Raw genomic sequence first — 25,447 nt, 5'->3', positions numbered from 1 at the left:
TGTTCAGTGATGAGGTGACTCCCTGAGGTGATGAAGAAATCCTCTGCCAGAGCTGTCACAGCTGTGGCAGAGAATCACAATTTTCTCTGTATGTTCTCAATGGGCTCAGCGCTGCTGCCGCCGGCCCCATTGACCACAAGGTAAAACACGATGCCATCGCTATTCCCTGTCACAGCCGCAGCAGTGAATAATGATAGCACTGCACATTATGTGTAAATTTTGTTGCGTTTTGCAATTCGGTATCTTATGTTTTACTGGTGCAAATTTTTTGTGCATGTAAAAATCAAACATAAGACCGTTACTATTGAAAAGCATTGGTTCTAATAGATGTGAAACACAAAAACATGCGCAACGAAAAATGCCATCTGATTGAGCCCTTATAGAGATAAAATGTTGATTCTGATATTTTACCACTGAAATTGAAAATGCAAGATTTCATATTTATTTATGTTTCAAGACACAAAACTTGATTTCATTTTTGGAGTGCATTGTAAAATGAAAATCTTCTCAATAAAAGTGATTTAATAAAATAAAATATTTTACTTCTTAAAAGTAGTACAGTGAAAAAAAGCCATATTAATTTTGTATCATCATAATAAACCAAGTAATCTTGTAGATATGATACCTTTTAACCCCTTTAGTTGCATGTCTGGAAAATCTCCCAAAAATCAGTGTTTACATGTGCTGAAGACTACTTAAACCTGCCACTGAAGGGGTTGATGGCTAACAAAAAAAAATGATGTAACAGAAAACTCTTGAATCTATCCACAATTCTTCATCATCAAACAAAAAGACATTCCCATGAACACAGTTCCATCTCCAATCAGTGACGCCAATCATCATTCAAATGATTCAAATATTTGTGTTTTGTACACAAGCATACCACTTGAAGAAGGCTAGGGTGTGCCGAAACACATGTATTGCTGATATTCAAGAAAGAAATAAACTGAGCAGCGAAACAGTGAATGCCGAGATTATCTTTAAACATTGTATCTGCTTGTCTGCCCGCTCCGCTTGAAGCGCCGTCCACATTTACCTTGTACAGTGGAGAACAAGAGCATACAAAGAAATGGTATTAACCCTTTGCAATCCAATTTTGGATTCAGGGTTTCCTAGGGGGCTTTCTTTTTCTGCCATTATACAATGGCGCCATCTACTGGCTAGAGTCAGTACTGCTGTATGGGACATCCTAGAGAGGCCCCCGACAACAGAGTGACCATAAATATACAGTAAGAATACCTTGCCGGACGTCTTCCAACATCGGAGCTGTACAGCCTTCAATCAGAACGTTTTCAGACGTCAGACAGTGGATTGGAAAGGGTTAAAGCTGACTTTGTTAGCTCCTTTTAGCTGCATTATTATACAAAGCTAGCAGAGCAGAATTTGTCATATTCCAATACCCATATAATGCATTGTATGTATTTGCACACAGGACTGAAGACATGAATCACCACAATCATTACTTTGTATGTGCAACACAGATCATATGTTGAGATCTCATTAGTTGTGCCAAACTACAAACACTATGGGAGAAATTTATCATACGTGCAGTTTTGTAATTCTACATAATGTTGCACACAACGTGTTAAAATAGGCAAAAATACCTTCTTTCTTTATGAAAACAAGTTGCACGTTATAAATCTGTCTAAACTGCTGCATCTCTTAAAGGGGTTGTCCCGCGCCGAAACGGGGTTTTTTTTTTTTCAACCCCCCCCCCCCCCCCCGTTCGGCGCGAGACAACCCCGATGCAGGGACTTAAAAAAAAAACAGCACAGCGCTTACCTGAATCCCCGCGCTCCGGGGACTTCTTACTTACCGGTTGAAGATGGCCGTCGGGATCTTCTCCCTCCGTGGACCGCAGCTCTTCTGTGCGGTCCATTGCCGATTCCAGCCTCCTGATTGGCTGGAATCGGCACGTGACGGGGCGGAGCTACACGAAGCTACACGGAGCCCCATTGAGAAGACAAGAAGACCCGGACTGCGCAAGCGCGTCTAATTTGGCCATTAGACGGCGAAAATTAGACGGCAACCATGGAGACGAGGACGCTAGCAACGGAGCAGGTAAGTGAATAACTTTTTATAACTTCTGTATGGCTCATAATTAATGCACAATGTACATTACAAAGTGCATTATTATGGCCATACAGAAGTGTATAGACCCACTTGCTGCCGCGGGACAACCCCTTTAAATCATGTCCATAAATTTAGTCCGAAATAAAAATGGTGTGACCTGGGACACAGATTAAAAAAACCAACAGACGCACAAGGTTCATCAACTAGGCACATGATAAATAGACCAGAAAAAGTCACATTGTAGGACAGAATCTAGGCACAATACCTTCAATAACTCTCCCTCTATGTCACTATAACTGCACAGTTAATAAAAAATATCAGTACATACGAAGACAAAAGAAAGTTCTAGATACAATAGTATCCGGGCGGTATTGGGGCCTTTTTACATGGGCATATTTTCTGTCCATAATTTTTACAGATGGACTGCAGACATTATGGAACACCATTTATTTACATTTTTGTATTCAGACATGTATTAATTTTGCATACATATTTAATGCACACAAAAAGGGGTTATTCAGGCTACCATAGGCGCAGCTACGCTCAGCGGCGTGGACAAGTTGCACCTGAACAAGGGGAATCCCTTTCCATTCACCAGCAGTTCAAACTCTGTGTCAGAGTGCAGGAGTTTAAAAATTACCACGGGAAGACAGGTGCGGCCTGATCTTTCCAACACGTAGTTTAAAGGGGTTGTCCCGCGCCGAAACGGGTTTTTTTTTTTTTCAATAGCCCCCCCCGTTCGGCGCGAGACAAACCCGATGCAGGGGTTTAAAAAAAAAAACGGATAGTACTTACCCGAATCCCCGCGCTCCGGTGACTTCTTACTTACCTTGCGAAGATGGCCGCCGGGATCTTCACCCACGGTGGACTGCAGGTTTTCTCCCATGGTGCACCGTGGGCTCTGTGCGTTCCATTGCCGATTCCAGCCTCCTGATTGGCTGGAATCGGCACACGTGACGGGGCGGAGCTACGAGGAGCAGCTCTCCGGCACGAGCAGCCCCATTCAGAAGGGAGAAGACCGGACTGCGCAAGCGCGTCTAATCGGGAGATTAGACGCTGAAATTAGACGGCACCATGGAGACGGGGACGCCAGCAACGGAACAGGTAAGTGAATAACTTCTGTATGGCTCATAATTAATGCACGATGTACATTACAAAGTGCATTAATATGGCCATACAGAAGTGTATAACCCCACTTGCTTTCGCGGGACAACCCCTTTAACTATGTGCGGGAAAGATAGGGCTGTCTTAATTTTTTTCGGATGTGCATATCATGGCCAGGAAAAGAGGTGATAAAAACAAAACCACTGAAATCCAATAGACATCAGATTGTGTGAAAACTTAGTAAATACACAGTTGCATGCTCATTCGCAGGGTTTTTTACACATGTTACCAGGAGGCAATAGGTAAAATGGAATCAATTTGGCCTCTTTGCAAAAAGTGAATGCAGAATCAATACAAATGTTAAAAAAAAAATGTGCACAAAAAAACACACGCAAACACATGCAGTTATAAGGGCTTCTTCAGACGACCGCAGTGGCACGTGTTTTTGCATGCTTAAAATATATGTGCGCAATGTAGAGAGAATAGAACCCATGGTGTTCCTGTAATTGTGATTTGTTCTCATAATTGTGTTTTTCTCGCACATTTTGTGCATACCCAAATAAGAAAAGGTCCTACTCTTTTTTCCTGCGTATTTGCACACTAAGGGCCACATAGAAGTCTGAGAAGTCTTTGGGAGGTGAGAAAATGTGCCCTCAATATGCGTGTACATGCACAATATGCTTCACAATTCTGTGGAAAAAAGAACACCATCTGTATCTCATTAGGCTAAATAACATTTTAAATCACAAAGGGATGTGCCGCACGCACATGTGAACTGACCCTGTGTGCACAAAAAGTGCAGTACCCTGTGCCGATATGCGTGCAAATCTGCATCATCAAAGCTCGTTCTCCTGGCAAATACATTCACTGTAGCATGCGCAATTCCACATTCGGTCATCTGAAGCTGCCCTGCAGTGCATTTTTCATAGACAGACATTGCATATGCCCATGTGAATGAGCCCTAATGAAGATGGAGAGAATGTATCATACAGTGCACATGTGGACAGAGCGCTTAATTGTAGAGAAAATTAGGAGGAGCTTGGCATTAAAGGAGATGTCCCGAGGCAGCAAGTGGGGTTATACACTTCTGTATGGCCATAATAATGCACTTTGTAATATACATTGTGCATTAATTATGAGCCATACAGAAGTTATAAAAAGTTTTTTACTTACCTGCTCCGTTGCTGGCGTCCTCGTCTCCATGGTGCCGACTAATTTTCGGCCTCCGATGGCCAAATTAGCCGCGCTTGCGCAGTCCGGGTCTTCTCCTCTTCTCTATGGGGCTCCGTGTAGCTCCGTGTAGCTCCGCCCCGTCACGTGCCGATTCCAGCCAATCAGGAGGCTGGAATCGGCAATGGACCGCAGAGAAGCCCTGCGGTCCATGAAGACAGAGGATCCCGGCGGCCATCTTCAGCAGGTGAGTATGAAGACGCCGGACCGCCGGGATTCAGGTAAGCGCTGTGCGGGTGGTTTTTTTAACCCCTGCATCGGGGTTGTCTCGCGCCGAACGGGGGGGGGGTTTAAAAAAAAAAAAACCCGTTTCGGCGCGGGACATCTCCTTTAAGAAATATTGTTTTAAGGAACATTTATAGAAATAATCGTTGACAGCATCATGATAACACAAAAGAACAGAGTAGGATTAACATAAGAAAAATAAATAATAAAAGGAAATAACTTCCATATGAACCCTAAAGACTGACATATTAAAACTTACAGTATAGTAAAGTCTTACACAATAGGCAGAAGGAATGAGAAAAGAAACTGGAGCAGCTGTCATTACCTGGATGAAGTCACATAGATAAACTATCAGACTGCAGCATAAAGGCCTACTGAAATACAATAATGCAGATATACAATACAGGTGTCTGTCCTGCCTTATAGTTCAGCATGCCTGTATGCGCTAGAGTCACCCAGGCGTCCCACTAATAACGGTTTTGAAATCTTTAGGGATGGAGTTCAGTTGAGACATAATTACTACTCCCAGGGGCAAACATAGATTGCAGAGAGCATTTTCCCCCCAACAAATGTAACAAAACATTTACATTCACATTAAAAATATACCTTGCTAATTCAAGGTATTAACATTGCACAAGGTATTTGTACATTTTATTACAAATTTACAACCCAAATAACAAACATGAATAATAGTTTTAAGTTCGATATTTAAAGGGATTTTTCTCATCCACATGATACAGTAGGTCACTAATAGAAGATCAGCATGGATCCACTGCATTTGACCCTCATCAATCATTTGATTAAAGAAACTACAAACTGTCAAAACACCATCAGTAATTAATACAAAGACCATATTATTGCTTACAGTGACGATATAGCATTGTATACCAGTTCTACATAAGCCTTCCGATTAATATATAAGTCATTACAAAAGCATTATATCCAGTAATCACATATAACATGCCCTCTAACTGGAGTTGTTCACTTTACCTTTTTTATTCCACCAAGCCCAGACCACTATGATGACTTCTTTCAGTCACAACTAGTTTCTACAGAATTTGACACACAGACATCTTTGACCCCTCAAATTCCCAGCCACCTGACTTCCTTTTCCAAATATCTGCACAATATCCCCATTCATAGTTTCCAAGTAGTAATAATGCCACCATGTTGCTCCACAGACCAATAGTATCCCCCTTTTCATGCTCCCTGTAGGCTCCACAAAGTAATTGCCATTAAGTACCCCACAAACAGTAAAAGTGATCCTACTTAGCAATAATGTCTTCTCACTCTCTCCACTCGGTAATAATGACCTTCATGGCCTTGTTTAAGTAATAGCGCTTCTCATACCGCTCTTATGTGGGTATGTCCTTCATTAAATAGTAGTGCACCTCATGACTTCATTAAGTAATAAATAATGTTCTGCATGATGTTGTTAAGTAATATTGCCCATCATGGCCCACTTATTTATTAAATAATGCCCCTCCTGGTCATGTTTAGTAGTATTGCCTCTCATGGCCCCATGAAGTATAAATTTCCCTCTTGACAACCTTAAGTAATAAATAATGTCCATCATTACCCTGTTTAGTAGTAAGGCCTTGTTATATACAATAAAAGAAAAAATTAGTATTACTCATCTGCATTATTCCTCCTGCTCCTGACCTCTTCAGTCAGCGTTGCCTGTAGTCCCCGCTGACTTTTGAGTAGTGCAATCCCTATGGCAACACCCCGGCCTCAGCATTTGGTTGTGATTGCTCTACTTTGAAGTCAGCAGGGGTCCAGTGTAGCACCTACTGCAGAGGCCAGGAGTGGGAAGAACGATAGAGTACATCCACTTCAGGCACATTAAAAAATATATATCTGCCCCTAGTGAGTTCAATTGACAGTCCATCCCTGGGTGGGATGGGCGGTGGCACCACTTTAAGTCAGCGGATAGCGGGCCCCCGCAACCTTGTAGGACCACTGTGCAGCTGCACCGACTGCACAAGTGGTATGCCTGCCCCTTTTTACTACTACTACCACTGCTTCAGATGTAGAAAACCATAACTTGATAGTATTTCATGAGTCAGTTGGTTACTTTCAGTAGACTGGTACCTTATATTCTGTGAATTCACGTGACCTGATAAATGAAACCATGCTTACGCATCATAAAGCACAGCAATGGGTCAAAAAGCCCATTAGCAATCATAATCAGGAACCATGTACAGTAATTTATACGTTTAATTTTGTCAAGCTTTTTCAGTTCTTGTTCAATAATTTTTATTGAAAGTATTAATAAAAATCAAACAATAACATACATATCACATATTACCCATTGTAGAATATTTGTAATTCCCAACAGCAAGATTGTTCAAGCCTCCTTAGGTTACTATGTCATTTTATAGTTATAGCATACCTCACAATTTGAACTCCAAATAGTAACTGTGGAAAAAGGGTATATTAGAAAAACTTGGTTTGAAATTTAGTTAGTGAGGGGGAAGAAGCAGGGGGTGAGGGTGTGTGTGTGTGTGTGTGTGTGGGGGGGGGGGGGTGGATGGTAAGATCCAACACTGCTTATTGCCCATATTATCCTTTAGTTCTCAACTGATAATCTCTTTCTGAAGCATGTCCCTACTATACCAGGAGATGCAAACATCTTCTCTCTATGTCTTTCTGTTCACGCCTTCTAACCTCTAGCTCCTTTAACTTCTCCCAGGGGTCGTCATCCTCCTCAAGAACAGACGAGCTTGTGATTCTGTTTGAATGTGATGTAACCATGACTGCCATGTGTCTAGGAAATCCTTTAATTTATCATTCCTATAAGCATAGAGTTTTTTGAATGAACAATATCATATGTTGTAACTCAGATAGTGTGGGTGTGGGTTGTTTTTTCCACTGTCTAGCTATCTGCAATTTTACTGATAGGAGGATGTGTGCCACTAGTTACCTATGCCTAGTTGGAATGTCCTCTATTCCAAGGAGGAGGACTGCCATCTCCGGGGTATAAGGGGTTCTAACTAGAGATGAGCGAGCACCAAAATGCTCGGGTGCTCGTTACTCGGGACGAAATTACCACTAAGCTCGAGGGTTCGTTTCGAGTAACGAAAAACATTGAAGTCAATGGGCGACCCGAGCATTTTTGTATTTCGCCGATGCTCGCTAAGGTTTTCATGTGTGAAAATCTGGGCAATTCAAGAAAGTGATGGGAACGACACAGCAATGGACAGGGCAGGCGAGGGGCTACATGTTGGGCTGCATCTCAAGTTCACAGGTCCCACTATTAAGCCACAATAGCGGCAAGAGTGGGCCCCCCCCCTCCCAAAAACTTTTACTTCTGAAAAGCCCTCATTAGCATGGCATACCTTAGCTAAGCACCACACTACCTCCAACAAAGCACAATCACTGCCTGCATGACACTCCACTGCCACTTCTCCTGGCTTACATGCTGCCCAACCGCCCCCCCTCCCCCCCACAGCGCACACCAAAGTGTCCCTGCGCAGCCTTCAGCTGCCCTCATGCCACGCCACACTCATGTCTATTTAGAAGTGCGTCTGCCATGAGGAGGAACCGCAGGCACACACTGCAGAGGGTTGGCACGGCTAGGCAGCTACCCTCTTTAAAAGGGGCGGGGCGATAGCCCACAATGCTGTACAGAAGCAATGAGAAATAGAATCCTGTGCCACCGCCATCAGGAGCTGCACACGTGGGCATAGCAATGGGGAACCTATGTGCCACACACTATTCATTCTGTCAAGGTGTCTGCATGCCCCAGTCAGACCGCGGTTTTTAATTCATAGACACAGGCAGGTACAACTCCCTATTGTGAAGTCCCTGTGGACCGACAGCATGGGTGGCTCCCTGGAACCCACCGGCGGTACATAAAAATATCCCATTGCAGTGCCCATCACAGCTGAGGTAGTAATGTCATGTTTAATGCAGGTGGGCTTCGGCCCACACTGCATGCCCCAGTCAGACTGGGGTTCTTTACAAGTGGAAACAGATGCATTTATAATTCCCTGTGGACCCACAGCATGGGTGGGTGCCAGGAAGCCACCGGCGGTACATAGAAATATCCCATTGCATTGCCCAACACAGCTGAGGTAGTAATGTCGTGCTTAATACAGGTGGGCTTCGGCCCACACTGCATGCCCCAGTCAGACTGGGGTTCTTTACAAGTGGACAGATGTAGGTTAAACTCCGTGTGCACCTACAGCATGGGTGGCTCCCTGGAACCCACCGGCGATACACAAAAATATCCCATTGCATTGCCCAACACAGCGGATGTAACATCAGCTGTAATGCAGGTGGGCTAAAAATTCATTTGATTACACTGTAGGCAAGGGCCCACAAAAATTGCTGTATCAACAGTACTAATGTACATCAAAAAAATTGGCCATGGCCAACCAAGAGGGCAGGTGAAACCCATTAATCGCTTTGGTTAATGTGGCTTAAGTGGTAACTAGGCCTGGAGGCAGCCCAGTTTAACGAAAAATTGGTTCAAGTTAAAGTTTCAACGCTTTTAAGAGCATTGAAACGTATAAAAATTGTTTAGAAAAATTATATGAGTGAGCCTTGTGGCCCTAAGAAAAATTGCCCGTTCAGCGTGATTACGTGAGGTTTCAGGAGGAGGAGGAGGAATATTAGACACAGATTGATGAAGCAGAAATGTCCCCGTTTTGGATGGTGAGAGAGAACGATGCTTCCATCCGCGGGTGCAGCCTACGTATTGCTTAGGTATCGCTGCTGTCCGCTGGTGGAGAAGAGAAGTCTTGGGAAATCCAGGCTTTGTTCATCTTGATGAGTGTAAGCCTGTCGGCACTGTCGGTTGACAGGCGGGTACGCTTATCTGTGATGATTCCCCCAGCCGCACTAAACACCCTCTCCGACAAGACGCTAGCCGCAGGACAAGCAAGCACCTCCAGGGAATACAGCGCGAGTTCAGGCCACGTGTCCAGCTTCGACACCCAGTAGTTGTAGGGGGCAGAGGCGTCACGGAGGACGGTCGTGCGATCGGCTACGTACTCCCTCACCATCCTTTTACAGTGCTCCCGCCGACTCAGCCTTGACTGGGGACCGGTGACACAGTCTTGCTGGGGAGCCATAAAGCTGTCAAAGGCCTTAGAGAGTGTTCCCCTGCCTGCGCTGTACATGCTGCCTGATCTCCGCGCCTCCCCTGCTACCTGGCCCTCGGAACTGCGCCTTCCGCCACTGGCGCTGTCAGATGGGAATTTTACCATCAGTTTGTCCGCCAGGGTCCTGTGGTATAGCATCACTCCCGAACCCCTTTCCTCTTCGGGTATGAGAGTGGAAAGGTTCTCCTTATACCGTGGGTCGAGCAGTGTGTACACCCAGTAATCCGTAGTGGCCAGAATGCGTGTAACGCGAGGGTCACGAGAAAGGCATCCTAACATGAAGTCCGCCATGTGTGCCAGGGTACCTGTACGCAACATATGGCTGTCCTCACTAGGAAGATCACTTTCAGGATCCTCCTCCTCCTCCGCCTCCTCAGGCCATACATGCTGAAAGGATGACAGGCAAGCAGCATGGTTACCCTCAGCAGTGGGCCAAGCTGTCTCTTCCCCCTTCTCCTCATGCTCCTCCCCTTCCTCCTCCTCAACGCGCTGAGATATAGACATGAGGGTGCTCTGACTATCCAGCGACATACTGTCTTCCCCTGCCTCCGTTTCCGAGCGCAAAGCATCTGCCTTCATGCTTTGCAGGGAACTTCTCAAGAGGCATAGCAGAGGAATGGTGATGCTAATGATTGCAGCATCGCCGCTCACCATCTGGGTAGACTCCTCAAAGTTTCCAAGGACCTGGCAGATGTCTGCCAACCAGGCCCACTCTTCTGTAAAGAATTAAGGAGGCTGACTCCCACTACGCCGCCCATGTTGGAGTTGGTATTCCACTATAGCTCTACGCTGCTCATAAAGCCTGGCCAACATGTGGAGCGTAGAGTTCCACCGTGTGGGCACGTCGCACAGCAGTCGGTGCACTGGCAGATTAAACCAATGTTGCAGGGTCCGCAGGGTGGCAGTGTCCGTGTTGGACTTGCGGAAATGTGCGCTGAGCCGGCGCACCTTTCCGAGCAGGTCTGAGAAGCGTGGGTAGCTTTTCAGAAAGCGCTGAACCACCAAATTAAAGACGTGGGCCAGGCATGGCACGTGCGTGAGGCTGCCGAGCTGCAGAGCCGCCACCAGGTTACGGCTGTTGTCACGACCATGCCTGGTTGGAGGCTCAGCGGCGCAAGCCAGCGGTCGGTCTGCTCTGTCAGACCCTGCAGCAGTTCGTGGGCCGTGGGCCTCTTCTCTCCTAAGCTGAGTAGTTTCAGCACGGCCTGCTGACTCTTGCCCACCGCTGTGCTGCCACGCCGCGCGACACCGACTGCTGGCGATGTGCTGCTACTGACACATCTTGATTGTGAGACAGAGGTTGCGTAGGAGGAGGAGGAGGGTGGTTTAGTGGAGGAAGCATACACCACCGCAGATACCAGCACCGAGCTGGGGCACGCAATTCTGGGGGTGGGTAGGACGTGAGCGGTCCCAGGCTCTGACTCTGTCCCAGCCTCCACTAAATTCACCCAATGTGCCGTCAGGGAGATATAGTGGCCCTGCCCGCCTGTGCTTGTCCACGTGTCCGTTGTTAAGTGGACCTTGGCAGTAACCGCGTTGGTGAGGGCGCGTACAATGTTGCGGGAGACGTGGTCGTGCAGGGCTGGGACGGCACATCAGGAAAAGTAGTGGCGACTGGGAACCGAGTAGCGCGGGGCCGCCGCCGCGATCATGTTTTTGAAAGCCTCCGTTTCCACAAGCCTATACGGCAGCATCTCCAGGCTGATCAATTTGGCTATGTGCACGTTTAACGCTTGAGCGTGCGGGTGCGTGGCGGTGTACTTGCGCTTGCGCTCAAACAGTTGCACTATCGACGGCTGGACGCTGCGCTGAGAGACATTGCTGGATGGGGCCGAGGACAGCAGAGGTGAGGGTGTGGGTGCAGGCCGGGAGACAGTCGTGCCTGTTTCCTGAGAGGGGGGTTGGATCTCAATGGCATGTTGGGGCACAGGGGGAGAGGCAGTGGTGCAAACCGGAGCCGGTGAACGGCCTTCGTCCCACCTTGTGGGGTGCTTGGCCATCATATGCCTGCGCATGCTGGTGGTGGTGGCTTCCTGGCTGATCTTGGCGCGACAAACCTTGCACCCCACAGTCGTCTGCACTCTCAGTGAAAAACTGCCACACCTTTGAGCACCTCGGCCTCTGCAGGGTGGCATGGTGCGAGGGGACGCTTTGGAAAACAGTTGGTGGATTATTCGGTCTGGCCCTGCCTCTACCCCTGGCCACCGCACTGCCTCTTCCAACCTGCCCTGCTGCTGCACTTGCCTCCCCCTCTGAAGACCTGTCCTCAGTAGGCTTAGCAAACCAGGTGGGGTCAGTCACCTCATCGTCCAGCTGCTCTTCCTCCGAATTCTCTGTGCGCTCCTTTCTCTGACTTACTGCCCTTACTACTACCTCACTGATAGACAACTGTGTCTCATCGTCATCGTCCTCCTCACCCACTGAAAGCTCTTGAGACAGTTGCCGGAAGTCCCCAGCCTCATCCCCCGGACCCCGGGAACTTTCCAAAGGTTGGGCATCGGTCACGATAACCTCCTCTGGTGGGAGAGGAACCATTGCAGTCGGCTGCGACTCCACGTCCTCGCCCGCGTCCACGCCCTCTAGGCCTACCCCTACCCCTCAGCATAATGTATTACGAGTAGAGCAGAAACAGAACGCTGTAATTAAATGTGCCGCTTATTTTGGCCTGTGGTTGGAGGCTGACTTCGCTTACGGAACGCACAGCAGAGCCAGGAAACAATTTTGCGCACGCCTGTAGTGAGACGTAGGTGCGTAGGACTGAGCTAGTGGAATTCACAGCGCAGAAGCAGTCAAGTGGCTAAAGGGCAGTGGTAGGCCTTAAGTATTTTGCTTCAATTTTTTTAAATGGTGAGCTGAAACAGCAGACAGATACTGTATGCAGCGTATATATTGTATACTGTTTCGCTCTGGCGCTATGACGGCGGTGATGTAACGGGCACAGCAGAGCCAGGAAACAATTTTGCGCAAGCCTGCTGTAACGCTTTGCTGCGTATTAATTAGGACTACTACCCCCAGCAGAGACGCAGTACACTGAAGACGGTCACAGGCAGCCCAAAGATAGTATTTTTCCCCAATTTTTTTGAAAAAGCCCACTGCCTATATAGACAGTATATCTCTTTTACCTTTCCTTCTTTCCCTGCCTCACCAGTACTGCCCCTATACTCTGTACAATGACTGTAGACTGAGGACGCGATGGTCTGCACGCCCGATATACAAAAAAAAAATAATTATGCAACACTGCTAAAAGCAGCCTCAACAGTACGGCACACGGTCAGATGTGGCCCTAAGAAGAACCGTTGGGGTTCTTGAAGACTAAAATAAGACCTAACACTCTCCCTATAGCAGCTACAGCAAGACAGCACTTTCCCTGATCTCTGTCACCATGCATCTGTGGCAAGCCGCGGGCGGGGCAGATTTAAATACTCGGGTGTCATCTGATCTCGCCAGCCACTCACTGCAGAGGGGTGGTATAGGGCTGGAACGTCACAGGAGGAAGTTGTAATGCCTTCCATGTCTTTCTATTGGCCAGAAAAGCGCGCAAATGTCTCAGAGATGAAAGTGAAAGTAACTCGAACAACACGTGGTGCTCGTCTCGAGTAACGAGCATCTCGAACACCCTAATACTCGAACGAGGATCAAGCTCGGACGAGTACGTTCGCTCATCTCTAATAAGTATATTACTGTAGAATATTGTTTTCTTTTATGAACCAATATGCAGAGGTTAATAAGTTTCATGATTTCATGAATGGGTGTGAGTGAGACCTGCCTCTGATTGGCTCAGCGCTGAGCCAATCAGGGGCAGGTCTGACTCACACCCCCTTCACACCCACTGCAGGCCGGCCGCGCTGAACTCCGGCTGCCGGGACAAGGTGAGTATATATTTTATTTTAACACATTTCTGGATGAATTGCAGGGAAGGGCTTATATATTTAAGCCCTTCCCGACAATTCATCCCGCACTCGCCCGCAGCGCATTGCATTCAATGGAGCCGGCAATACAGCCGGCTCCATTGAATGCAATGCGCTGGACAGCTCCAGACCGTTTTTAATGAAACGTGGCTAGGAGCAGATTTTCGGGCGATTTTCGGGCCCCGGTCATGCGATTTGCGGATGCGCATCCGTCATGCGATCCGCAAATCGCGCGAAAAAACGCCCATCTGACTAAGGCCTCATACTGTAGTTCTCCCTGTCTCTTCATGTGAGGTAATGCTATGCAGCCCCGTTACACTGACTTGCTGTGGGCGGGGCTACATCGCTCTCCCCACATCACTCCGAGACCAGGAAGTATGTCAGCGCTGAGAGACCAGTGCTGACAGGAAGAGAGATAGAAGGTTCAGCATGCAGGTGCCATGGGAGTTAACCTCTCATGCGGCAAGAATAAAAAAGAAAGGGAGGAAATACAACAGGATTAGGTGAGTATGCTTTGTTTTTTTAACTTTTCTGTTTCCACAGGTTAGACTATAAAGTGATGCAGGGCAGGATGGAGGTGAGTATAATTTTTTATTTTTTTGCTGACAGAATGCCTTTAAGGGTGCATTTAGAAGAGAGTGTGTGTGTGCGTACATAGGTGTGCACAAACACACATGAATGCAGGTCCATGCAGCATCGCTTTCAATGCGGCCACGGCTCCTGCCAGCAGCCGCATTGAACGCAATAGGATGACGGCAAGCCCTTCTCTGAAAATCACCCGTGGTTTGTGTAAAAAAAAATAAAATATTGTGATAGCTGTGGCAGAGAATCGCAATGCCAGCAACCCTGCAGTGATTTTCAGGGAAGGGCATTCAGTGAATTAACTACTTCTTTCAGTTTCTTTCTTAATAAAAAGAGTTTTATGGCTAAAATGCCATTTTTTTCATATAGAGTCAAATTTAACCCTTTGCAATCCAATTTTGGATTCAGGGTTTCCAAGGGGGCTTTCTCTTTCTGGCATTATATAATGGTGCCATCTGCTGGCTAGAGCCAGTACTGCGGTGTGAGACATGCTGGAGAGGCCCAGAGCGGCCACTAATATACAGCAAGAATACCCTGCCGGATGTCTTCAGACATTGGAGCTGTACAGCCTTCAATCAGAATGTCTTCAGACGTCAGACAGTGGATTGGAAAGGGTTAACACTGAAATTGGAGAAAGGTTAAATGTAAAGATGAGTAGGACTCATTACTAGTAACCACCACAATTACATTTTTTTTTGTTACCAAACCCGCAGGACACATACTAATGGCTCTTTCCCATGAGCCGATACACGGCGACAGCATTTTTTCGTTTTAACACCTACTCTGTATAAGCGCTTGAATGGGAGTTTTTCAGCGATCACGGACAGCATTTTCTAGGCCATTTACACGACCGCGAGCGTTGTTTTTAGCGAAAAAATACGCCGCACCCCAGAAAACTATAGGACCCACCAGCGCATATTGGCCAAAAGATGGTTCCAGAACTATTTTGTGGCTGAGCGGATATGCGTCGGCCGAGTATATGTTCTATTTTTGGCGCTGCCGGTTTATTTATGCACCGTATATTCACCCGTGTGAACGGCTACATTAGAAACTAATGCTTCACATGGGTACCGTATATGCGCCTGGGAGTGAAAATGCAGCGTATATGCGCTCGTGGGAATAAAGCCTCAAGCTGAAATTATTGGAAAAGATTGATAGTCTAAAAAAAAAAAATCAAGTTTTTCCCAGTCATTTTGCCCTCAATACTAGTTATGAGTGATTAGTAAAATATTTGGTTTGTGTTGGTATCAGGACGAAATTGTGGAATTGGGATGATCAATTAAAAATCTGATTCACCAATTTGCCCTCCAGAAGTTCCAAAAGAGTCAAAGTCCCAAAATACATGAGAATACTGCCACACATCTGGGAAACAATATACTCCTTCCACAAATGGGTCAAAATGGCCTACAATGGTGTAGGAAACAATCATAGGACATGAGTGTCATTGTAAACAAAAGAAGGCCCCCATAAGGTCTCTTAGATAAAAACAAAATTACACTAAGGCCTCGGTCACACGGGCGTTTTTTCCCGCGATTTGCGGATCACAAGACGGATGCGCATTCGCAAATCGCGTGACCGGGGCCGAAAAATCGCCTGAAAAATCTGCTCCTAGCCGCGTTTCAATAGAAACGGGCCGGAGCTGTCCAGCGCTGTACAGCGCATTGAATTCAATGGAGCCGGCAATACAGCCGGATCCATTGAAAGCAATGGCCTGCCGGCGATCTCACGATGAATTTTCGGGAAGGGCTTAAAAATATAAGCCCTTCCCTGAAATTCATCCAGAAATGTGTAAAAAGTAAAAAAAAAATATACTCACCTTGTCCCGGCAGACGGAGTTCAGCCGTGGCCGGCAGTTCTCCTGAACTGCTGTGAGTGGTATTCAGCAGCTGGGGATTTAAAATCCCCGCCTGCTGAATGAGCTGCCTCTGATTGGTCACAGCCCTCACCAATCAGAGGCAGCTCTCACTCACCCATTCATGAATTCATGAATGGGTGAGTGAGTGCTGCCTCTGATTGGCTCAGTGCAGGGACCAATCAGGGGCAGATCTCAGCTGTCATTCAATAGCTGAGAGCTGCCCCTGATTGGTCCCTGCGCTGAGCCAATCAGTGGCAGCATTCACTCACCCATTCATGAATTCATGAATGGGTGAGTGAGAGCTGCCTCTGATTGGTGAGGGCTGTTACAGCTGTGGCAGAGGAGAATGATTTGTCTAGTATATGTTCTCAATGGGGTCGCCGGCCCCATTGAGCGCATATAGAGAAGAGAACAGGAATCGCAGATAGGTGCGATCTGCGATTTCTGTTCTATAATTTATCGGACAAGCGCATAAAAAGCGCTCATGTGTCCGATACCATTGCAAAGCAATGGTTTTATAAAATCGCACATCGCATGCGCATGCGCAGATCGCACGGAAAATCGCCCGTGTGACCGAGGGCTAAGAAAAACAGCAGGTCTGATGTGTTTGTAAAAGCAATGTCATAGATTTTGCAAGGAGAAATTCGTCTAGGTGAAGACACTACTCAAGCACAGGCCTGCTCCAAGGAACAGGTGTAGATCTACCAACACCTTTGCTACACAGGTGTTAGGGTTGTTTTTAAAGCAATGTCCTTAAATTTACAAAAGTAAAAATTTCACCAGGTGAATAGAACAGACAAGGATTGGCCTTCTCCAAGAAGTAGGTGTAGATCTGCAGCTGTTTCTTGTGCTTTACAAAAGTTTTGTTTTGGGAGAAGAAATAGAAAACATGGCATAAGCAGCACTTGGAGAGCAGCAGCAGTTCCACCACCAACAGTAGCAACAGCCCTTTGCGGGCAAAGTGTGCTCCTTGTAGAAACTTGAGAGCTGTAGCTCTGCATTTCCATATTGACATATTTTTTTCATTTGTGGTAAGGTAGGAGGAATGAACATGGCAGAAGTAGGAGAAGGAGAGCAGAAGCATGACCACCAACACCAGCAGCTACAGCACCTTGAGGGCACAATGTGGTCTTTGATATAAATCTATGCTCAGTCATATTTGAGTACAACTTGCCAGGATACGAATTAATCAGTTGAATCTGCCACAGAGGTGCAGAAGTCAGATGAAATCAATAACTGGCTCATTTTATAGACATCAGGCAATCCACATTGTATGCAGACAGGCGATCCGCATACAGACAGATGTGTCTATCAGTTATCATACCCCCAGCTGTGCTGAGCACCCATTATGATAGCACACTGGCAGCGTGGCAGGCGAACACCCAAAAGTCAAAGGGACCAATGCCATATCTAACTTCATCCATGTGGGAGCTTTCATACGCTTGGACAATCATGCGGCCAGGTCGGCTGCTAGGTGTACATCGCGGCCGGTGCGGCTGCAACCTTTTTCCTCACTCTGCTAATGTGTGCTCTTTGACTGTCTGGCCCCGTAAATGTGGGCTTCTTGACCTCTCTGACTTTTCTGCCCCGTAAATGTGGACTTCTGTACCTCTCTGACTCCTCTGCCCCGTAAATGTGGGCTTCTTGAACTATCTGCCTCATAAATGTGGGCTTTCTAATTTTCATCTATGCCCCGTGCAACATGGGCTTCATTTTCTTTTGATCTTTACATCCCTGGTTGAGTAATATATGAGATCAATGTTCAGCCTCCTATGTGTCCCCCATATATTAGAACGGTGGTGAACGGAGACTGATGCATCCGCTGGCTATTGCTATCAAATATATACCTTACATCTGGATAATTTCCAGCGGATGCTGGTTCTGTTGCCTGTTGCTATCAGCACAGAACTGTATTGTTAGGGAGGTAGAGCAGTGGCTAACAGTGGCTGATGCATCTACTGTCTATTGTTATCAAATATAGACTGTGCATCCTGGCAACTTCCAGCTGATGCACGTTCTGTTGCTTGCTGTTATCAGCACAGAACAATATTGTCAGAGAGAGTGAATTTCTCTGTGTTTTTCCGAAAGGTGAACACTAAGAGGAGGATTTAAATGACCAGCTTCATAGACCAGTAGAGGGTTGCTACTCTGTATATCCAGTCTTGCCTTTACCAGTGCAGACCTGGTGGTATCTATGAGCCCTATGAAAGTCAATGAAGCAGGTCACTACGTAGAGCACACATTATCAGTAATATAACTAAAAGGGCTTTTAGAAGCCAAAGGGTGAAAATCTTTCTTCCATCCTGATGAAATGACATATTTATAATGTCATGGAAACGCGTCGATGGATCTTATTGATGTGAATCGATTAAAGACTTCCTACTCATGCTAAGACCGAGGAAGTCTATATAAAACATCTATTAAACCATTGTCTGAGTAAATGCACTACTGTATATAGATATCAATAGACCATCTCTGGTTTAATATACAGTCTGTGCTTTATCTGCTCAGGGTGGTGAGAAGAGCAAAACCTAATCCAAGAAGTTATATCTGGCATAAAGGGGTGTGTCAGACATTATCGTATCAGACACGCCTCGCCATTCGTGGGTAAAAATTTGGCTACACGCACGAGTGAGCTTGGTAGTCATATTTATTGGGTCCAAGTATTATATGGACTCATAAGGAATCTCTAAGGAATTTACCAATGCAAATATGCATATGGCTCGTTTTTAATGTATATAAATAAAGATTTGTAAATTTTTACTATCAGTAAAGTTCTTGTCGGTGAAGGACAATCATGGATAAGTGCTGCTTGTGACTCTGAGTACTGTGCTGATGCTTTGTGGCAGGCTGTGACAGGCTTAAAAAACTACCACACCTCTGTTAGACTGTCAAGAGTGGTGGTGCTGCTGTGGTGGCTTTCTGCTCGTCTGTCATGAGCCATAGAGTTGGCTTCATTGTGGATTTATCCTCTTGGCCTTGGGAAAATGCTGTGCTTTAACTGCTTAACAGTCTGTACTGTACAGACAGGATTGCATTTTGAGGTTCCTGTACATTGCTGCAATGGGATTTGTCTTTTTGGCTTTTATCGGGGATCAAGGAGGGTTGCCACCCAGTAATGATCTGATGTTTTGATGTGGGCCAGGATAAAAGCACTCATATGATCCAAAGTGCCTAAGCGTGCTGGCCCACATTCCTCAGATCAGGCATGAGGATATCCTTGGGCTAGTCCTACCATTCATGTAGAGTAGCTGGGATTAGTTATGGATGGAATAAAAATTGTGTAACGCCCTTCTTGGAAAGACCCTCACATGAAAAAACATACTCAACAAGATGATATACTTAACTACCTTTGAAAGGATTGCAAGCACCTGTTAGTACCCTAAGGAGCAGTGGGTGGTAAGACTAGCACCATATCTTACTAGACAAGCCCAGCTAGCATACAACCACATGAACACATGAACATACAGGATGCAAATGACTATGACTTGGTTAACCCATTAAGGACACAGCCTATTTTGGGCTTAAGGACGCAACGGTTTTTGGGTTTTTTGGGGGGTGGGGATTTTCATTTCCACTTTTCAAAAGCCGTCTTTTCGATTTTTTCCCGTCGACACAGTCGTATGAGGGCTTGATTTTTGAATCTGATATAGTACATCAATTTACAAATCAGCCTCTGACACTATATTATATTTCTCCTCTTCCTCCCCTTCATCTGTACTTTTCCCATGAGTGGAGAAACGTGTTGGGAAGACGTCCCCCTTCTTGCCCAAAGCCTCTCTCACTACAGTGTTGAGTAATGGCAAATTGTTCAGACTTGGGAGATTTGTATCCCTTCCTTTTACTTTTCATCTTTCTGTGAAAACAACATGTCATTTTGCCTGAGGTCCTGAAGCCATAAAGAAATGTAAATATTGTGCAATTTTATATAAGGTAGAGAATTTAATGTTTCAGGTCATTTTTTAAAATTTTACAGCTAAATTTACAACTGTTTTTCCAAATCATTATGTGCAAATGTGCAGGACGATGAGCTATGTTTCAGAGTTTCAGCTGTTACTAGGGCTTGTCTTATTTTCAATTCCTAAGACAAACATATCATGTTGTAACTATTACCTCTTAGGTTAAGTTTAAGTTCTGTTAAACCTGGTCAACAAAAATATCTTTCCATTTTGCTTTCTCAGCTTGCCCTGGCAATCAATCACAAAGAAGAGATACTTCATCTCTCATCCCTCTCAGAGGCACGTTTAATTACTCCTATACCTGTAAAATATGTAATGTAACTTGGTATCAGCATCCATATTATTCTTTGCCCATGAAGATGTATCAGTCAGACCAGAGCCTTCAATCAAACTTATAGTCTACTGGATCAACAGTTTCTACTTCGGCTTGACTTCAAATTAATTAAAGCGGCACTACAGCAATAGGGATTTTTTTTTGCAATTTTCACCCAGCCACTGGAAGGGTGGAAACTGATAGATCAGTCGGGGGTCTGACTGCTGAGACCCCCACCAAATCTGAGAATGGGTAACCCATGTCCCCTATTTCACAGGGCAGGATGGATAACTTCTCCCCTTTCTGTAGTTGTGAATTGGCTGCTAGTCGCATATGCATGACTCCATTCATCTCAATGTTGTAGAAATACAGCTATGAAGTGCAACTCCATTCATTTCAATGGGACTGATGGAAATAGCCAAGTGCTGTACTCAGCTATCTCTGTCTTCCCCACTGAAAGGAATGGAGCTGTGGCCAAATATGTGCTCTGACTCTCCACTCATTTTTTTTTTATAGATCAATTTTTATTAAAAATTTTTCATTACAATCACTTACAATTTTCCATCAAACAAGTATATTGCCAGAACTCCAACTTTCAATTGCAAAAGCAGTACTAGTTCTGATCTGACATTGATATTCCACGAGCTAATTTTCCGCTGCACAATATAAAGTTCTCATAGAGAGCCCGCCATACACTTTAATAAAAAACATGTTAAGCAAAATAAACTGAAAAAGGGGGAGGGGGAGGGAAGAAAAGAGAAAAGGAGAAAAGGGGGGGGTGTATATTGGTATCTGGAGACATATCAGTAGCAGTAGCAGGAGCTGCGAATCAGTGCACAAACTCATTTAGAGACCTCAAACTCAGCCAGGGACTCCATATCTGGAGGAATTTCTCATGTGTATGCTTATTCCAGCTGGATCATTCTTCGAGATTAAAGATCATATCTACCTTCTCTTTCCATTGTCCCAAAAATGGTGGAGTAGTTTGTTGCCAGTGCAGGGGGATTAGGGCTTTCGCCGCATCAACCATTAAAGCAATCAGCTTATTCTTCAGGGGTGAAACGATGTGAAAGGTTTCCAAAGAAACACTATCACTAGCGACAAGGATAAATTTGGTGCAATTTTCCTCAGCACTTTCTCCACTCCAAAAGGTGTCAAGGATGGGCAAATGTGGAGTAAAGAACCCTCCTGTTTATTGCATCTCCAACATCTCCCATGAGGAGCTAGCTTATAGGCAAAAAGCCACTGCGGGGTCAAAGTTAGCCTCATATAAATCTTCTAGTTTTTTAGTTAATTTAATACTCAGATAATCCAATGAGGCCTCCAACCACACAAAGGGGGAGGCAGCACTCAAGGCTCTGCAACAGGTTGAGGGTATGGAGATGTTCAGGACCGTGGACTTAAAAAAATCGATTTTAAAATTTGAGATCGATCCGAAGACTTTCAGGAGCTCAATGAGTCTGGGGAGGCTATTTTCCGGATCCGTAACTAAGAAGACGATATCATCTGCGAAGGCCGCTATGGAGAGTGAATTGTCGCCAAAATTCAGACCTTTGATAGTAGGGTCTTGCCTAACTTTTTGGAAAAGGGGTTCTAGGGCTAAAATAAAAAGTGTGGGAGAAAGTGGGCATCCCTGATGGGTACCATTTCTGATGTCAAATGGAGGCGACATGATGTCATTGACTTTCAGTCTTGCATGGGGGCTGGCGTAGAGGGAGAAGATGGCTGAGACAAAACTCACCGGCAGATTAAAATGTAATAGGATTCTTTCCAGATAACCCCAATCGACCCTATCAAACACCTTTTTGGCATCTGTTCCCACCAGGACTAGAGGGATGTTGTGACGTGCGAATTGAGTAGCATGGAGCAGTCTACGGCAGTTGTCTCTGCCCTCTCTCCCTCCCACAAAACCAGCTTGTTCTTCATTAATCAGGGTCAAGAAAAAATTCTCGAATCTTTTAGCTAAAAGTTTTGCCCATAATTTAACATCCAGATTAATCAAGGAGATAGGTCTATAGCTGGCCCATAATTCTGTGTCTTTTTTGTCCTTACGGATTAGAGTGATATGGGCCTCCTGTGATTGTTTTGGCAAAGGTGCACCTTGTAGTAGCGCATTAAAAGATCAGATAATCTAGGGACTAAAATTGTTTGAAATGACTTATAGTATGCTAAAGTTAGTCTGTCTGGTCCAGGACTTTTGTTAGGTGGGCAGGAAATTAACAGATTTTGAATCTCCGAATGCGAGACCGGTGTCAATAGGGAACCTGCCTCCTTATTACTCAATTTGGGGAGATGAATTTGCTGTAGAAAAGAATCTATCCTCTCAGATGACTTGATTACCTCTTCAGACGTTAAGTGACCCTTAATATTATAAAGTTTAGCGTAAAATTGTTAAAATTCCTTCGCTATATTTTTAGAAGAGGTAACGGGTGTTCCCGTCCGGGTTTTTATTGAGTTAATCAAATTCCTGGCTTTTTTAACTAGAGAAGACATCAATTTGTTCCCCTTATTACCCTGAGCATACGCCACATGCTTCAAATGTAAGTGGTTTTTATTAAATCTAGATTCGAGACAGTGTCACAATTCTCGCCTCATATCTGCTAAATTTTCCAGGTTTAACTTTGTTTGAGAGAGCTTCGCCGTCTGTTCAAGTTTTGCTATCGAGCGCAATTTCTCATCAATCTCCTTCTGTAAGCGTTTCTTGGTTCTGGAACCTTGAGCGATTAGTAATCCCCTTACATAAACTTTATGAGCCTCCCACATCATTGGAACCCCAATATCCCCCTTGGCATTAAGATGGGAGTACTCCTCCATAAGTTTGGTTAGAGATTCCCTCTACTCTTTCAAGTCTAGGAGGGATGCATTAAGTCTCCATCTCCATTCTCTTGCAGTCGGCTGGAATGGTTTGAGGCAAACATGTATTGGTGCGTGGTCAGATACTGTAATTGAATCTATACTGACCCCCTCAAGCAATGCAAGGAGACCAGAGGAGATAACTATATAGTCCAGTCTTTGGAAAGAAGAGTGGACCTGTGAGAAAAAGGAGAAGTCTTTTGTTGTTGGAAAAAGGGAACGCCAGGCATCCACCACTCCCAATTCCTGAAAGGATCGATTGAGCTTCCACAGTCTTATCTGAGAAATCTGAGACCACCCAACCGAAGAATAAAGTAAATGGTTTAAAGTGACATTTAGATCTCCACCGAGAATTATCTGCCCTACCGCAAAGTGTTTTAAGACCTCCAATTGTTTAAGTAACCAGGGGATCTGATCAACATTGGGGGTGTATAGATTGGCAATAGTGATTTTCACATCATTAACTGACCCTTTTAGAAATAGTACTCTGCCCTCCTCATCTGTGTATTGAGCTTCATATACAAAATTTACGGTTTTGTGAAACAAGATAGACACCCCCTTGCAAGCAGATGTGGGGTGTGCACTATGGAAATTCTGCGGGAAGTGTTTCCCTAACAACAATAGACATTTGTTTCTTTTAAAATGGGTCTCCTGGAGCAGGAGAATCTTAGTGTTGTACCTTTTCAGGAGAAGGGAAATATTGTGCCGTTTGCATGGCGAGTTGAGGCCTCTGACATTAAATGAGATGATTTGCAGGTTCTCCATATCTCCGCGAACTTGCGCTAGGTGAGAAAATGAAAAATGTTAAATGATATTAAGTTCGTTATTTAGATAAGTCTAACTCTAGAGCAATTCCCTTAGAGGAAGGGAGGGAACTGGGGAAGAAGGGAAGGGTAGGTAAAAAGGTTGAGGTAAGTGAGGAAGAAAATGAAAGAAAAGGGAAAATTTGTTCACAAAATGTACCAGAGGTCTAAAGTAGAACTCTGGAAAATGAAGTCGGTGCCACTTGTACTTGCCACCCACTGCAAAGTTGTGGGTGAGCCACAATGACGTACCACAAAACGGTAAAAAGAATCTTCCTGCATCATGAGAGTCTTATGTAACTGAGAATGTTGCTCTATAAGAATCTTCTCAAGTTCCAGGGAGTGAGAGGTGATAGATGTAGAAGAAGCCTCCAGCTCCTCCATCCGACGGCCCAACTGTTTGATCTCCTCTTTTTTTTCAGCTAGATCTGATCTAACTGGATGCAGGGCTTGGGAGAATAGGTCTCTCATGAATCCCCTGAAAATGTGCTCTCCATCTTCCCCATCAGTGAAAGCTTTATCCTCCCCCTTCTTTCTGTAAGCCATGGACATCTCCTGAGTCGGCTCCATCTTATGTGCTGCACGCGGGGACCGGGCGCTTCAGTCTTTGAGGTAGCATTGTAAGTCCATTTGCCCTCTGCTTTGTTGGGGAGTGCCCTGGAGTCCCCCCCCCCCTTCTCCCTGATGATCTTTCCTATCCTGTACTGAATATAGCCACTGATTAGGGTCTCCGAAGGTGACGCTGAGATGGAGCACTTCACTCAGACGTCCATCTCGCTCAGCCGTCAGGCTCCGCCCCCCCCCTGACTCTCCATTCATTTCAACAGTGCTTGGATATTGCCATCAGTTTAACTGAAATGAATCAAATGGCAACTTTTAATTTATTTCTGTGGGGCAGATGAAAATATCTGAGCATAGCTAACTGTCTGTGTCAGTGAGATGAATGGCGTCTGTGCATGTGTGACCAGTGGCCCATTTACAACTACATAATAGAAAGGGGAGAAGGAAACCAGCACTGTGAAATAGTGGATACATGGGTTCCCCATTCTCAGGAATGGTGGCAGTCTAATCAGTTGAACCACACTATTAGTTTTTTTTTACCCATCCAATGGATGGGTGAAAACTGAGAAAAATACCCCATCACCGGAATACCCCTTTAATATAATTGAGAGCCTGTGATATATTAAATATACTGTTTAGATAAGTATTAAAAATGTTACTCGTTTGCTCGTTTGTTAACATCTTGGCATATGTTAAGCCTAGAGAAAAATAAACCAAGGGCACAATTAGTATTACTCCCAAATGAATTTTAATTTACATTTTTTTGGACAACTTTTTCAATTTGGGATTCAGTATGCCAAGTTAAAAGAAAAGTTAAGGAAAAACACACATGTATGATGTTGAGTACAAACAAACTCAAATTTAGCTTTT

General features: G+C 45.1%; 1 protein-coding gene across 1 annotated transcript in view; it reads right to left on the bottom strand.

Annotated features, from left to right (window-relative positions):
* LOC136610233 (olfactory receptor 1G1-like) overlaps positions 1 to 24,586 on the bottom strand; it is a 51,996-nt gene extending 27,410 nt beyond the window's left edge. The window contains exon 1 of the mRNA XM_066589470.1: positions 24,269 to 24,586. Coding sequence (XP_066445567.1) covers positions 24,269 to 24,586 — 318 coding nt within the window. The remainder of the gene's footprint in view (positions 1 to 24,268) is intronic.
* Positions 24,587 to 25,447: the final 861 nt, after the last annotated feature.

The sequence above is a fragment of the Eleutherodactylus coqui genome, chromosome 2 (assembly GCF_035609145.1).
Source record: "Eleutherodactylus coqui strain aEleCoq1 chromosome 2, aEleCoq1.hap1, whole genome shotgun sequence".
NCBI lineage: Eukaryota > Metazoa > Chordata > Amphibia > Anura > Eleutherodactylidae > Eleutherodactylus > Eleutherodactylus coqui.
The sequence above is the reverse complement of the archived record's forward strand: the minus strand, read 5'-3'. Positions and strand labels throughout refer to the sequence as shown.